This window comes from Octopus sinensis, linkage group LG16 (assembly GCF_006345805.1).
Source record: "Octopus sinensis linkage group LG16, ASM634580v1, whole genome shotgun sequence".
Lineage (NCBI taxonomy): Eukaryota > Metazoa > Mollusca > Cephalopoda > Octopoda > Octopodidae > Octopus > Octopus sinensis.
In genome coordinates, this window is record NC_043012.1 from 8,089,644 (window position 1) to 8,103,033 (window position 13,390).

At 39.3% G+C, this 13,390-nt stretch overlaps 1 protein-coding gene across 1 annotated transcript in view; it reads right to left on the bottom strand.

Moving 5' to 3' along the window:
• Nucleotides 1-4,994: 4,994 nt before the first annotated feature.
• Nucleotides 4,995-13,390, bottom strand: part of LOC115220564 (zinc finger protein 609) — a 188,338-nt gene continuing 179,942 nt past the window's right edge. The window contains exon 5 of the mRNA XM_029790713.2: nucleotides 4,995-9,724. Within this exon, the coding sequence (XP_029646573.1) occupies nucleotides 5,440-9,724 (4,285 nt within the window). The 3' untranslated portion in view covers nucleotides 4,995-5,439. The remainder of the gene's footprint in view (nucleotides 9,725-13,390) is intronic.

Here is a 13,390-nt window from a genome sequence, read left to right on the forward strand (position 1 = left end):
TAGGAATGATCACAGAGATGCAAAACTAAACGTTACACTGGAAGTAAGCTACACAATGTGTGTATAATTATATATGTATTCATAAACATATATTTATATACACACACACATATATATATATATGTATACTGTTGTGTCTGGGGAGAGTCATTTTATTTTTGTGCCTTATAATGTAACACACTCACCGGTAAAATTACCATTTTTTTTTTGTTTGTATTTTCCTAAAATTTTCGTTGCGTTTTGCAACCTTTTCAGTAATAATCAAGACGCAACGAAAATTTTAGGAAAATAAAAATAAGAAATAAGTGGAAATTTTACCGGTGAGTGTGTTACATTATAAGGCACAAAAAGAAAATGACTCTCCCCAGACACAACAGAATATGCTTCAACACACGAACTCATATAAAGAATCTTGCAAACCAAATCCCAAAATGAAATGAAATATATATATATATATGTAGGTGTATATGCAAGCATGAAAAATAGATGTTAAAATGACATACACAGACACACACGCACGTACAAATATACATAAGGATTTAGCTAAACCAGTGGTTCTCAACCATTCTTTATCTATGGATCCCCATAGCCATTTGATGTTTAAAAACTAGTTTTGTAGAAACTTCTTTCAGAATTCCTATTTTGTTTTAGACACATTCAGTTGTGTAGGTTGTATGTACTATGTAAAACGTTAGAGAAAGGAACCCAGCTGTTTCTTGCAATAAATACCAATACATACATCTAAAGCAACATTTTTTCAGGGGCCCTTAAAATACTACTGTGGATCCCCAATTTGCTATTTTGTTATGCGAACCCCTCCAAAATCTTATATGGACCCTTAGGGGCTATTGGGATCCTAGTTGAGAACCACTGAGTTAAATTTGACGAAGGGGCCGTATCTTCTTATTTTGCCCAGAAATGAGTCTGTAAACTGATGACAAAGAATGGGATGAAACTGAATGTTTGGGTGAAAAGAAATTGCATGGATGCTTAAAGAATGCAAAGCCACTTAGATGAAATACACACACTATTTTCCGGCATGGAAGTCAAATTTTTCAAACCAAAATGTGAAATGCAGCAAGATATGGCAAAATAGTGATAATGTTTGAATGTTTTACACTACATGTTTACACATTATTTACATTTGACAGATATTTGTTCTCATCTGGTTTGTTGTTATCACAATGTTTTGGCCGATTTACTCTCCAGCCTTCATCAGGTGTCCTGATGGAATTTTGTACCCAACCCTGGGTTTTCATTCGTAAGACATTTTTTTGTGATTTTACTATTATTATTATTATTATTATTATTATTTATTCAAGGATTCAAGGCACTGCCTAGAATAAATAATAACAATAATAGGCAGTGCCTTGAATAAATAATAATATCAGCAAAAAATGCCTTAGGAATGAGAACCCAGGGTTGGGCTCAAAATTCCACCAGGACACCTGATGAAGGCTGGTGAGTAATTCAACTGAAATGTGGTGGCAACAACAAAGAGATGAGGACACATACTTGTCCAATGTAAATAATGTACAGAATTCCTTGTTTCTAAAATATAGAACAGTATGCTTACACTGTATACCACATTGACTTAATTACATGCCGAGAAATAAGGTGTATATATGTGTGTGTGTATATACATACATATATGTGTGTGTATGCATGTATGTATATGTGTGTATATATATATATATATATATAATGATATGTAAAAGTAAGATCCAAGGATCCAGGTGTAGGAAGTTAGTTAGCTGTGAGCAGTCCATAGAAGGTATAAAAACAACTTTCAGGAATAGTGGTTTATTGGCATAGGTTGTAAATTTTTTCCAAATCAAGGTTTGATAAGCTGAAGAAAGTTACTTTTATAGTTCACAGTTAGCAACTACGGTTGCTATGTATGCAAATAAATTTGGATATATATATATATACCCAAATACACATATACATACATGTATGTATATATATACATATCCAAATACATATATACATACATGTATGTGAATATATATATATACATACACACATTTATATAACATGGTCAGCTGATAATTATCAAAACAAGCTGACTCAGACACTGTCAAACCTATTCTGCTGGGTCTTCAGAATGCCATGTTTATTCTAGCCATTATCGAAGTACAAGACCAGGTAAGAAGAAATGGGTGGCTGGGTGATTCTTCTGAACATGGAACTGTATTCATTTTAGCTGCCAATCTGAGAGGAACTAGCTAAAAATGGCACTCAAGTGAGAGAGAAGGGAATAAATAAAAAAAAAAAAAGGAAAAAGAAGAAACAGTGCCAATAGGTTTATAGCTTTGTAACTACATGCCAATTTATTAGGGAACCCTGACAAAATTGCAGAGGACAGGGGGTGGGGGCAGGTGTGGCTAGAGAAAAAAACAGCATAGAAAAATATGGCGAGTTTCTTTTTTTTTTTTACCTTCTTGAAATATAATTCTTTAAAAATAAAAATAATTCTTTCTACTTGAGGCACAAAGCCTGGAACCTTGAAGGAAAGGGCTAGTGAATTACATTGATCCCAGTACTCAACTGGTACTTATCTTATTGAACCTGAAAGGATTAAGGACAAATTTGATCTTGGCTGAATTTGAACTCAGAATGTAAAGCTGGAAAAAAAAAAAGGCTGTGAAGCATTTTGTCCAACACACTACTGATCCTGCCAGCTTGCTACTATTTTATGATATTAGTAATGGTTTCAAATTTTGAAGAAGAGCTAAGTCAATTCAATCAACCCCAGTACTCAACTGGTACTTATTTTCTTGACCCGGAAAGGATGAAAGGTAAAGTCAACCTCAGCAGAATTTGAACTCAGAATGTCAAGATGGATGAAATGCCACCAAGCATTCTGCCAGCTTGTTGCTTTAATGGCCCTTGTGCCGGTGGCACATAAAAGCACCCACTACACTCTCGGAGTGGTTGGCGTTAGGAAGGGCATCCAGCTGTAGAAACTCTGCCAGATCAAGATTGAAGCCTGGTGCAGCCATCTGGTTCGCCAGTCCTCAGTCAAATCATCCAACCCATGCTAGCATGGAAAGCGGACGTTAAATGATGATGATGAACCCTTTCTACTATAGGCACAAGGCCTGAAATTTTTGGGGAGGGGACTAGTGGATTACATCAACCCTAGTACTGAACTGGTATTTATTTTATTGACCCCAAAAGGATCAAATGCAAAGTTGACCTCAGCGGAATTTGAACTCAGAGAGCGTAAAGATGAACAAAATGACATTAAGCATTTTTGCACAGCAAGCTAATGACTCTGCTAGATCACCACCTTTAATAATAATAATAATAATAATAATAATAACAATCTTTACTACTAAAGGCACAAGGCCTGAAATTTTGAGGGAAGGGACTAGCCAATTACACTGACCTCAGTGTTTCAGTGGTACTTAATTTATTGACCCCGCCAAAAGGATGAGAGGCAAAGTCAACCTCAGCGGCATTTGAACTCAGAACCTGAAGACAAACAGAAAACCGCTAAGCATTTTGCTATCAGGTATCATTGAATCAGCTCTTGTATATCACTGGTATTCTATTTTATCAACCCCAAAAGGGATGAAAAGTAAAGTTGGCCGTGGCAAAATTTGAGCCAGAATGCAAAGGGCCAGAACAAATACCATACAACCCTTTAAAAGGTTTCTGTTTTAGGAAGCAGACCAGGGGAGTTAGCCAATACCATATCAATCCCAGTATGTGACTGGTACTTTACACTCCTTTTGGGGTTGATGAAATAGAATACCAGTGATATACGAGGGCATCGCAATAAATGCTATGGCAGTATTTCTTCTGGCTTTGCAAGTTCTGATTTCAAATCATGTCAGGGTCAACTTCCTCTTTTATTCCTCTGGAGTCGATAAAACTTGTATAGACCAATGCCCTCTCTCCTCAAAATTGCTGGCCTTGTGCCTGAATTAAAAACAAATATTATTATTATTATTAATTATGATGTTGGATTGGTTAAGTTATTTGAGCAAAGGCTGAAATGCCTCACTGTATTTATATTCATTTTGGTTCTTTATATTTTGAGTTCTAATCCCATCAGGGTCAGCTTTGCTTTTCATCCTGCCAAGTTTGATAACATGAAGTACCGCTAAGCATTTCACTCAGCATGCTAATGATTCTGCCAGCTCACTGCCTTAATAATAATAATAATAATAAACCTTTCTACTATAGGCACAAGGCCTGAAATTTGTGGGTAGGGGTATGTTGATCACATTGACCCTAGTGTTTCACTGGTACTTAATTTACCACTAAGCATTTCACCCGGTATGCTAACAATTCTGTTAGCTCACTGCAATAATAATAATAATAATAATAATAATAATAATAATCCTTTCTGCTGGAGGCACAAGGCTTCAAATTTGGTGGGACTAGTTGATTACATCGACCCCAGTGTCTCTCACTGGTACTTAATTTGACCCCAAAAGGACAAAAGGCAAAGTCGACCTAAGCGGAATTTTAATGCAAAACATAGAGATGGGCGAAATACTGCTAAGAATTTTGCCCGGCGTGCTAACGACTCTACCATGATGATGATAATAATAATAATAATAATAATAATAATAATGGTTTCAAATTTTAGTAGAAGGCTAGCAAATTTTAGAGGGAGGAGCTTAGTTGCTTATATCAATACCAGTACATGACTGGTATTTTATCAACCCTGAAAAGATGAAAGGCAAAAGTGGATAATAGTGGATTCCAACACACTCATAATTCTGCTAGTTTGCCCCCCCTTTATGTAACAACAACAACAACAACATTCAAAGAACGGTAATAAGAGATTAGCTCACATCGACCTGTTACTACACAACTGATTGGAAATTATACTCTTTTACACAAATAAGGAAGAAAGACAGAGGGGTGTGGGGTGTGGATGAAGTTTTGATACAGAGACACAAGAAAGAAAACAAGAAAATGAAAAAAAAAAAATAATAAAAAAGAGAGATAGAAAGGAGAGAGAGAAAATGGAATTAAATCTGGAACATTTTATTGTTTGGTTGTATATATTTTTTAATTTTTTAATTTTTTTTTTTTACAAGGATTGCTGAATGCCATGGTAACTGTCCCTTCAAAAACTGGAAGAAACTCAAACTGTATTTCTTTATATACACCAAATACAATTGAATTCTTCCCATAAAAACTGAAATTATTATTTTTTTTTTTTGGTTTCACTTTCAAAAGTTTTGGTTCTTTAGATAGATTCATTATTTTTTTTCATAAATTTTTGCACAGAATAAAATTTATAATTTTATTTGTTTTTTTTTTTCAACTATGACAATTTTATATATTTTTTAAAATCTTTTAACATAATCAACTTTTTTCTTTTTTTTTCTTTCTTAATACTGATTTTGTGTCTCTTTTATTTATTTTTTTAAAACTTTTTTCTTATATTTTGTTTTATTTTACATCATGTTCTTATTTATTTGTAAATGGATAGAGAGGAAACGTGGCACCGACCACATGTGTATGATGGTGAGTATGGACGTGTCTTTGAGTGGGTGGGGAATTCTGATAGTCTCGAGTTTTATCAAAATTTGGGGATGGTGATACAGAAGTCTCAGAGATTGATGTTTTTGGATGTGGTGAAGAATGACAGTTTGATGAGGGTCGTGATGAGGTTTTTTCCTGAAGTTCTGACATTTTGTGCATCTCATAATATGAGGCTGAAGAAGAATGGTGGATCACTTCTGCTGATTTAGAAGGTTCCAACTCAGTGCCGGGGAGGACAGGTTGGTTTAGAATATTCTTTTGGGAGGACGTGTTTTTTTCTTCTTTTTCAACATCGCTTTGGTTAAGCCGGTAGCCTAAATGAGATGGATGTAGGTAAGATGCGTTTGGGTAACCGAGCACGGGGTTAAACTGCCGATAGGCATCGAAGTGCAACGGACTGTAACCAGGTGACTGCATATAGGGGTAGGGTACATAATGAGGGTAATTTGCAGAAGTAGCAGCAGATACAGCTGTGTTACTGTTTGAACTAGGGACACTACTACTACTACTATTATTATTATTGGATGAGGATGATGATGATGACGACGAGGAAGAAGACGGTGGCATGTTACTATTATTACTACTATTATTACTGCCACCACCACCACCACCACCACCACCACCACTGCCGCCGCCGCCACCAACACCACCACCACCACCGCTGCCACCACCACCAATAACACCACTACCACCACTACTGCTGTTACCTAGAGACAACGAGTAGGAACTCTTTAGTTTCTGGCTTTCAGCTGGGCTGCGCAACTTGTCCATCATCATCATTCGCTTGTCGGAAGTCTGACAGAGATCTGGAATTGGTTTACTTATAGGTTTTATATCACGTACCATCACCTCTTTAGTCTTCATGTCCAAGAGATCACGCTTGGAAGAGTTACTGCTATTACTGCTAGTATTGTTATCGCGAGAGAGAATCTCATCGTTGGGCATTAACCTACCATGCTCCAACATCTTATGACCACCCTTAGGGATCATCAACTCCATTGCTTGCATGTCAGGCTTAGGCCCATACTCCATCTTGCGTTTCTCTTGTTCAAGGAACTTCTGCTGTTGGTACATATAAAAGTGTGGTATACCCTCGTGTCGGACATCATTGTGCTGCATCCGGTAGGCCTCAGCTTCTGACATCTCACACCGAGACTTGTCCATCTGTGACTTCACCTCAAAGTTTTCGTTCATTATTTGGTGGTTTTCATTTTTTTTCTCTCTGATTGCCTGTTCTCGTTCCCTCTCCAGAGATTTCTCGACCATTATTTTCCGGTTGTCCGGGCCCTTATCTGTTTGGTTTGATTTCAAAGCCATATTGTGAGGACTCGATTTGATAGTGTGGACGTTGGGTGGAATATCAGAATGTGACGATGCTTTTAAGTCATCAGGTAAACCAGATTTGTTTTGAAATTCTATTGCTTTCTTGCAGGATTCAGCATCTTTACCCGGGTAGTGCTGTACTCGTTTTTGATCTTCTAAAGCTTTCTCGTATTGCTGTCGATACTGCGGGTCTGCCAGGTGATGCATGTGGAACGAAGGATCAACATATCCATAGAGATATTGGAAGTGTGGAGGCTGAGGCCAGGCATAATACTGCTGGTACCATTTCTGTGGATAATCATGAGGTGAGATAGCTGCTGCTGCACTGCTTGGTCCACCGCTTCCACTGCCTCCTCCACCACCGCCGCCGCCACCACCACCTCCCCCTCCACCAGGAGGAGCACCTTCTTTATGCTTAGGATCTTCTTTTTCTTCTTTGATTTTCTTTTCTTCACCCATTTTCATTCCTTCCTCTAATGAAACTCCCATTTTATCATCTTGGCAGCTGACCACAACGCCCTGGGGTGGTTCACTTTTGATTGAAGTCGATGCCTTGTGGTTGCCCACAGACGAGCTCCCTGACACACTGTTGGAAGCACTGCTCTGGCTGACATGAGACGAGGGCTGGGAAACATTAGGAACAAGGTAGGACGACTGGCCGTAGTAACCATACATACCATAATGGGGAACGGCTGTCGGAGGAGGTTCCGGGCTGTTCCGACCTTGATGTTTCTCTTCTTTACGTGAGCTAGAACTTTCTTCCTTCACTTTCACAGGTGTGTCACCTTGTGTAGGGGACCCAGACTCATTGGCATCAGAAATGTCTGAATAGGCTGGACTTTGGACGTCATCATTGACCGGCGTCTTCCTGTCTGGCGTTGAAAGTAAACCAGGCATTGGAGCGCCGACCTTTAAAAGGCCTGGGGGTTGTGTCATACGAGTGACTTGACTTGGATCGAGCGATGACTTGGGAGAGATTTGTGCAGCAATCACAGAGTTTGCACAGCCTAACGAACTAACAGTCGATCGGGAGAGGTCAGATATTAAATGAGGGGGTTCCATTAAACTACTATCTTTTTTGGGCATCAAATCAAGCCCTGGTTTCGGTGGTGAAGCTACTGCTTTAATCACAGCTGTTCGTTCATATTTGGGGGTGTGATCCCCCTTCAGGGAGGGAACATCACATTTACCCAACTCTTTCTCTTTGCTACACTTCTTCTTTTGTTTTGGTTTTTTATCTTTGAAGCTGACAAGAGATGAGTTAATGTTCATGGATTCACCTAGGATGGTCGGTTTTGGCTGGATTGGCTTCAGTGAGGGAGATACCTGAGTATGAGTGGTTGGCACAGAGGTTAGGCCAGTGTGAGAAGAACTGACACTGCCAGGGAATGCCATAAGCTGGGGGCTAGGGGCTGGAACTATTGGTCGAGTAGGAGTTTTACATTTTGATTTGTCAACCACAGATATTTTTTCTGTTTTTATAGTTTTGTCCGAATCTTTCAAATCCATCCGGCATGATTCTGCAACATGAGAGATTGTACCGAATGTAGTGACGGAGGTAAGTAAAGACTGGCTACTCATAGGACTGACCACAGAGGGCGCCACTGATGATGCCGACATAGATAGCATGGGGCTCGTCTGACAGTTTGTTTGAGTTACCATGGAAACACCACCTGTGCCTAGACAACCCATGGGGGCACCAGGAAGTTGGTACATTTGATTAGGAAGAGGCTTTGAGACAGAACCACCAACACTGAGACCAGATGGAGGATGTATGGAAGCACAACAACTTGATGGATGTTCACTCTTAATTACTTTCTCAGTTTTAATTGTTTCTCCTAATGATGTTATTTCACTTTTAATTGACGTTTTGTCTAATAAAACTTTCTGTTCATCACTAGCTTCGTCCGCTGACTGGCAACTGATTTGTTCTTGATTTAAATCACCTGCTGTGGACCCTTCCTCGGCATGGATATTGTCATCACTTTGTATCTCTTCCTTGATTTTCTCTTTCCGACTGCTTTTCTCACTGGTTTCGTCTTTCCGACTACGACTGACTTCCTCGTCAGTTATATTACCTTCCATGCTTATAGCATCCTCATCGCGTAAATTCTCGTCAGCCTCTTGGGCTTGCAGCATGGAACTGTGATGAGCGTGAGACTGATGGTAGCGTAGACCATTAATATGTTTGTACTGTTTGTTACAGTTGGCTTCAGGACATTTCAACAGAACCGGCGAACTGGACTCTCCACTAGCAGACCCAGTACTAGCGACACCGTTACCGCTGGTTGACAAACTGATCGTAGCTGAAGACATTGAAGAATTATTTATACTACTACTACTGCTGCTGCTGCTGCTGTTGTTGTTGCTGTTGTTGTTATTGTTGTTGCTGCTGTTGTTACTGTTATTATTATTATTATTATTATTATTATTATTGCCACTAGCACTTGTGTTACTATTGGCACTGGTGCCGCTCCTCCAGCTTGACCGGCACCTTTTGCTTCCTTTGCAAGGATCTGAAGGAACGGACAAATCCAAATCTGAAGGCCTTCCCTTGCGTTTCAAAGAACTGCTGCGATCGTGCTCTAATTTGGCAGGGCTGGCCGGAGCCTGGAAGCTGTTGCCTCCACACCGCCGGCCTTTCCGAAGTTTGCGTCCCTCGTTGTTGTTGCCGTTGCCATTGTTGTTGTTGTTGCTGTTATTGTTGTTGTTATTGTTGTTGCTGCTGCTACTGTTGTTGCTGCTGCTGTTGTTGTTGTTGTTGTTGCCACCACCACTGATATTCAAGCGTTCATTGACCGGCGTCGCAGTGTTGCCTCGGCCTCGCTTGCCGCGTCCTTTCGGAGTCCTTGATTCGAAGTCACTTACAGGAGAGTCACAGTTGAATCTGAAGGAGAGAACAACATGGATTAGGAATCCAACAAGTCTTAGCATTTTGGACAAGAAGTTTTCAAGGGCAAGTGGGGGAAGGAAGGGGGGTGGCAAGGGCTGGACACCAGTAAAAGAGGGGAAATACAATGCAGACATACAGACAGACAAAACCACCGCTATTCAAAGGATTATCATAGAATTAATCTATGGGAGGATTTTTTTTGGTTAAGATAAAAACAGAGATATTTTTTTTAATTAGAATAAATGTCTGTTGTATGGAAGTAATTCTTTGGGCAGCCCAAAATAATAAGTTTGGGCTAAAAACAACATTGGAATGTATACAAGTAGAAGGTGAAAGTGGGTTATGCCTAACATCTGGTCATTTCTCCATTGCATCATCATCATCATCATCATCATCTCTCTCTCCATCTCTCGCTATGTTGTTGCGTTATGCTGCAGCTGTTACACAATAACCACTCTCCTCCAGTCTGCCTGAGGTTAATGATTAATGATTGGTTAGTCACAGGAGGATTACAGTGGGTTTGCTAACTTTTACTTTTAGTTCAATCCATATATAGTCAGTTGACTACTTGTAGTAGTGGTGGTAGGAGCAGGAGCAGTAGTAGTAGTTGTAATAGTAGTAGTAGTAGTAATAGTAGTAGTAGTACAACAACAACAAATGCAGGCAGAAAAAATAAACAATGAAAAGAAAAAAAAATTTGACAGAAATTTAATCAATCAAGTGCAAGAGGTGGGGATGGGGAGTGAGAGGTGAGGTAGGAATGGATATCTTGTGTGTGTGTGTGTGCGCGTGTGCGTGTGTATATGTGTATGCACACACATACCCATATACACGCGCACACATCTTGCATCTTGTGGGTTGATGTCGGGGAGGATTGTCAACTGATGAGTGACTAAGAGGTGGGGGGTGGGGGTGTTAGCACTTGTTAGGATTAATTAGCATTAGTGACAAAGGGCACATAACGCATCGAAGCAGATGCACAAACATATCGCATATGCACATACACATGCACACACAAAATCTGATCTAAGATAAATCAGGAAAGCAAACAGGATTAATTGTGGAAAGTCTTTGTATTTCCCATCGACTGTGATAATGGTACCCTATAATCAATGTATTATCTATAAAGGTACCCCAATGTCTAGTTACAGACATGTAACAGCCTTAGGGCACCTATCAAAATGTGACCACAATACTAAGTGCACCTATCAAAATGTGATCACCACATTATAGTTCGGCTATCAAGATCAAACGGATGCATTCTGGTGCATCTAGGATTCTAGAGAAAATATATGAGAATGTTCAATTCTAACATCAAGCTAAATGATATTTAATAAACAGAAGTAATTTCTCTTATTTGTCGTGTTTGAAACATTTAGTAAATAAACTAAGGTTTAAAAGAAAGGTTTAGCAACATGAGGTTTTAAGTAAGGTTTACTAAAATATTCAAAAGTTCAGCATGAAGGTGCATGGCTCAGTGGTTAGAGTATTGGGCTCACAATCGGAAGGTAGTGAGTTCGATTCCGGCACTAGGATGTGTGTTGTGTTCTTGGGCAAGACACTTTATTTCATATTTCTCCAGTTCACTCAACTGTAGAAATTAGTTGCGACGTCAGTGGTGCCAAGCTGTATTGGCTGTTGCCATTCCCTTGGATGACATCAGTGGTGTGGAGAGAGTAGGCTGGTATGTGTGGGCGACTACTGGTCTTCCATAAAACACCTTTGGCCAGACTTGTGTCTCAGAGGGGAACTTCCGAGGTGCAATGAAATGGTTATTCATAACTGAAGGTGGTCTTTACGCTTTTACTAAAGTTCAGTTTAATTAAGATTTAATTAAGCAAGGCATAATGAGCTCTGGTTCAGTACAAGATTTAGTAAAGTAAGGCTTAGTATAATATTTAGTAAACTAAGGTTTGTTAAACTGATTTTTTATAAAATGAGGGTTTAATAAAATAAATGGAAAAATTAGCAGATATAAAATATCTTGATTACAGCATTATCCTTTTTTATTAATGTAAGAAGGAGGAGGTGAGTAAAGCTAGAGTGCAGGTGTGGTGTGTGACCATGAGGAGGGGTGACAAGTAACTTCAGAATGTGTGGGGGTGGTGAGTGACCATGCAAGGTGTGTGCATGTGTTGTGGTGGTGGGGTTAGTGTTGAGTGACCCTCACTCCCTCCGGACAACTAGTAAATGTAGTTGATGGTCATTTAACAAGTGGAATGGTCAATCAATGGTCAGCTAATGAAAACCTGGATGTAGTTGGATAAAGCTGTTTTATATGGGGAGCGGGATGGGGTGGGGGTTCGCTTTGGTGATGAGATGATGGATGGAGGATAAGTAACAGGTGGATTAAATTGGGAATGTAGTAGTAGTAGTAGTAGTAGTAAAAAAAGACAGAGAGAGTGAGAGAGGACACAGTTGGATAGATAGAGAATGATGATTAATGAGTTAAGATTCAGGTGAGTGACAAATTTGTAAAAAGATAAGTTCAACTCCAAAAGTTCGTTAGAAACAGAGAGAAGGAATTATTGTTACAATGTTAATGACACAACATAGTTTGCCATTCTCTTTGGTCAGTCTAGTACAGTGGTTCACAACCTGCTGGGAGCTCAGTGCCTCTCATCACAGAATGGTACTCTACCCCCCCCCCCCACCACCACCCTGTGTCAACCAATATTTTGAAATAAATAAAATCAATTGTTTTGATCATAGAGGAGCTAATGGTTTAAATGGTTATGGAAAGTTTTAATCTCTTGGTTCCACTCCCTCTCTCAGCTGAGAGGTTCTTTTCTTTTGAGCGCATAGGTGCTGGTGCCACATTAAGGGCACTTGTGCTGGCGCAGTGTAAAAAAAGCACCCAATCCAGTACACTTTGTAAAATGATTGGTGTTAGGAAGGGCATCCAACTATAAAAACCATGCAAAAACATGAAAATTGGAGCCTGGTGCAGTTCTCAGGCTTGCCAGCTCTTGTCAAACTGTCCAACCCATGCCAGCATGGAAAACGGATGTAAGATGAAGATGAGAATGAAAGCAAGGACTTTATATAATGAAATTCTATTGGGATTTGGCATATTATCAGTAATTTTTTCTACTCTCTGCTAGCACAATGTCCTACTTATATTCTATATTCCTGCAAAAGATTTTTTAAATATGTGTTTAAATTGTTATAAGCCTTGTATCTATTTTAAACCTTTTGTTATCATATTTCTGTTGAAATACTCCTTGTTTCAAATGACTTAACAAGTAACAAAGAATTTAATAAATTAATTTTGTCCTTATTAAGCTGGTATGAAGTTACATGGCTCAGTGGTTAAAGCATCAAGTTCACAATCACAAGGTAGTGAATTCGATTCCCAGACTCGGTTGTGTTCTTGAGCAAGACACTTCATTTCACATTGCTCCAGTTCATGCAGCTGTGGAAATGGAGTTGCGACATCACCGTTGCCAAGCTGTATCGGTCTTTGCCTTTTCCTCGGATAACATTGGTGGTGTGGAGAAGGGAGGCTGGTATGCATTGGCAACTGATGGTCTTGCATAAACAACCTTGCCTGGACTTGCACCTCAAAAGATAACTTTCGAGGTTTAGGCTATACAATAACAAAGGAAGCCTCTAATTTAGATAATCTTAAAACATGAACTTTGTAGCAAAGAACCAGGG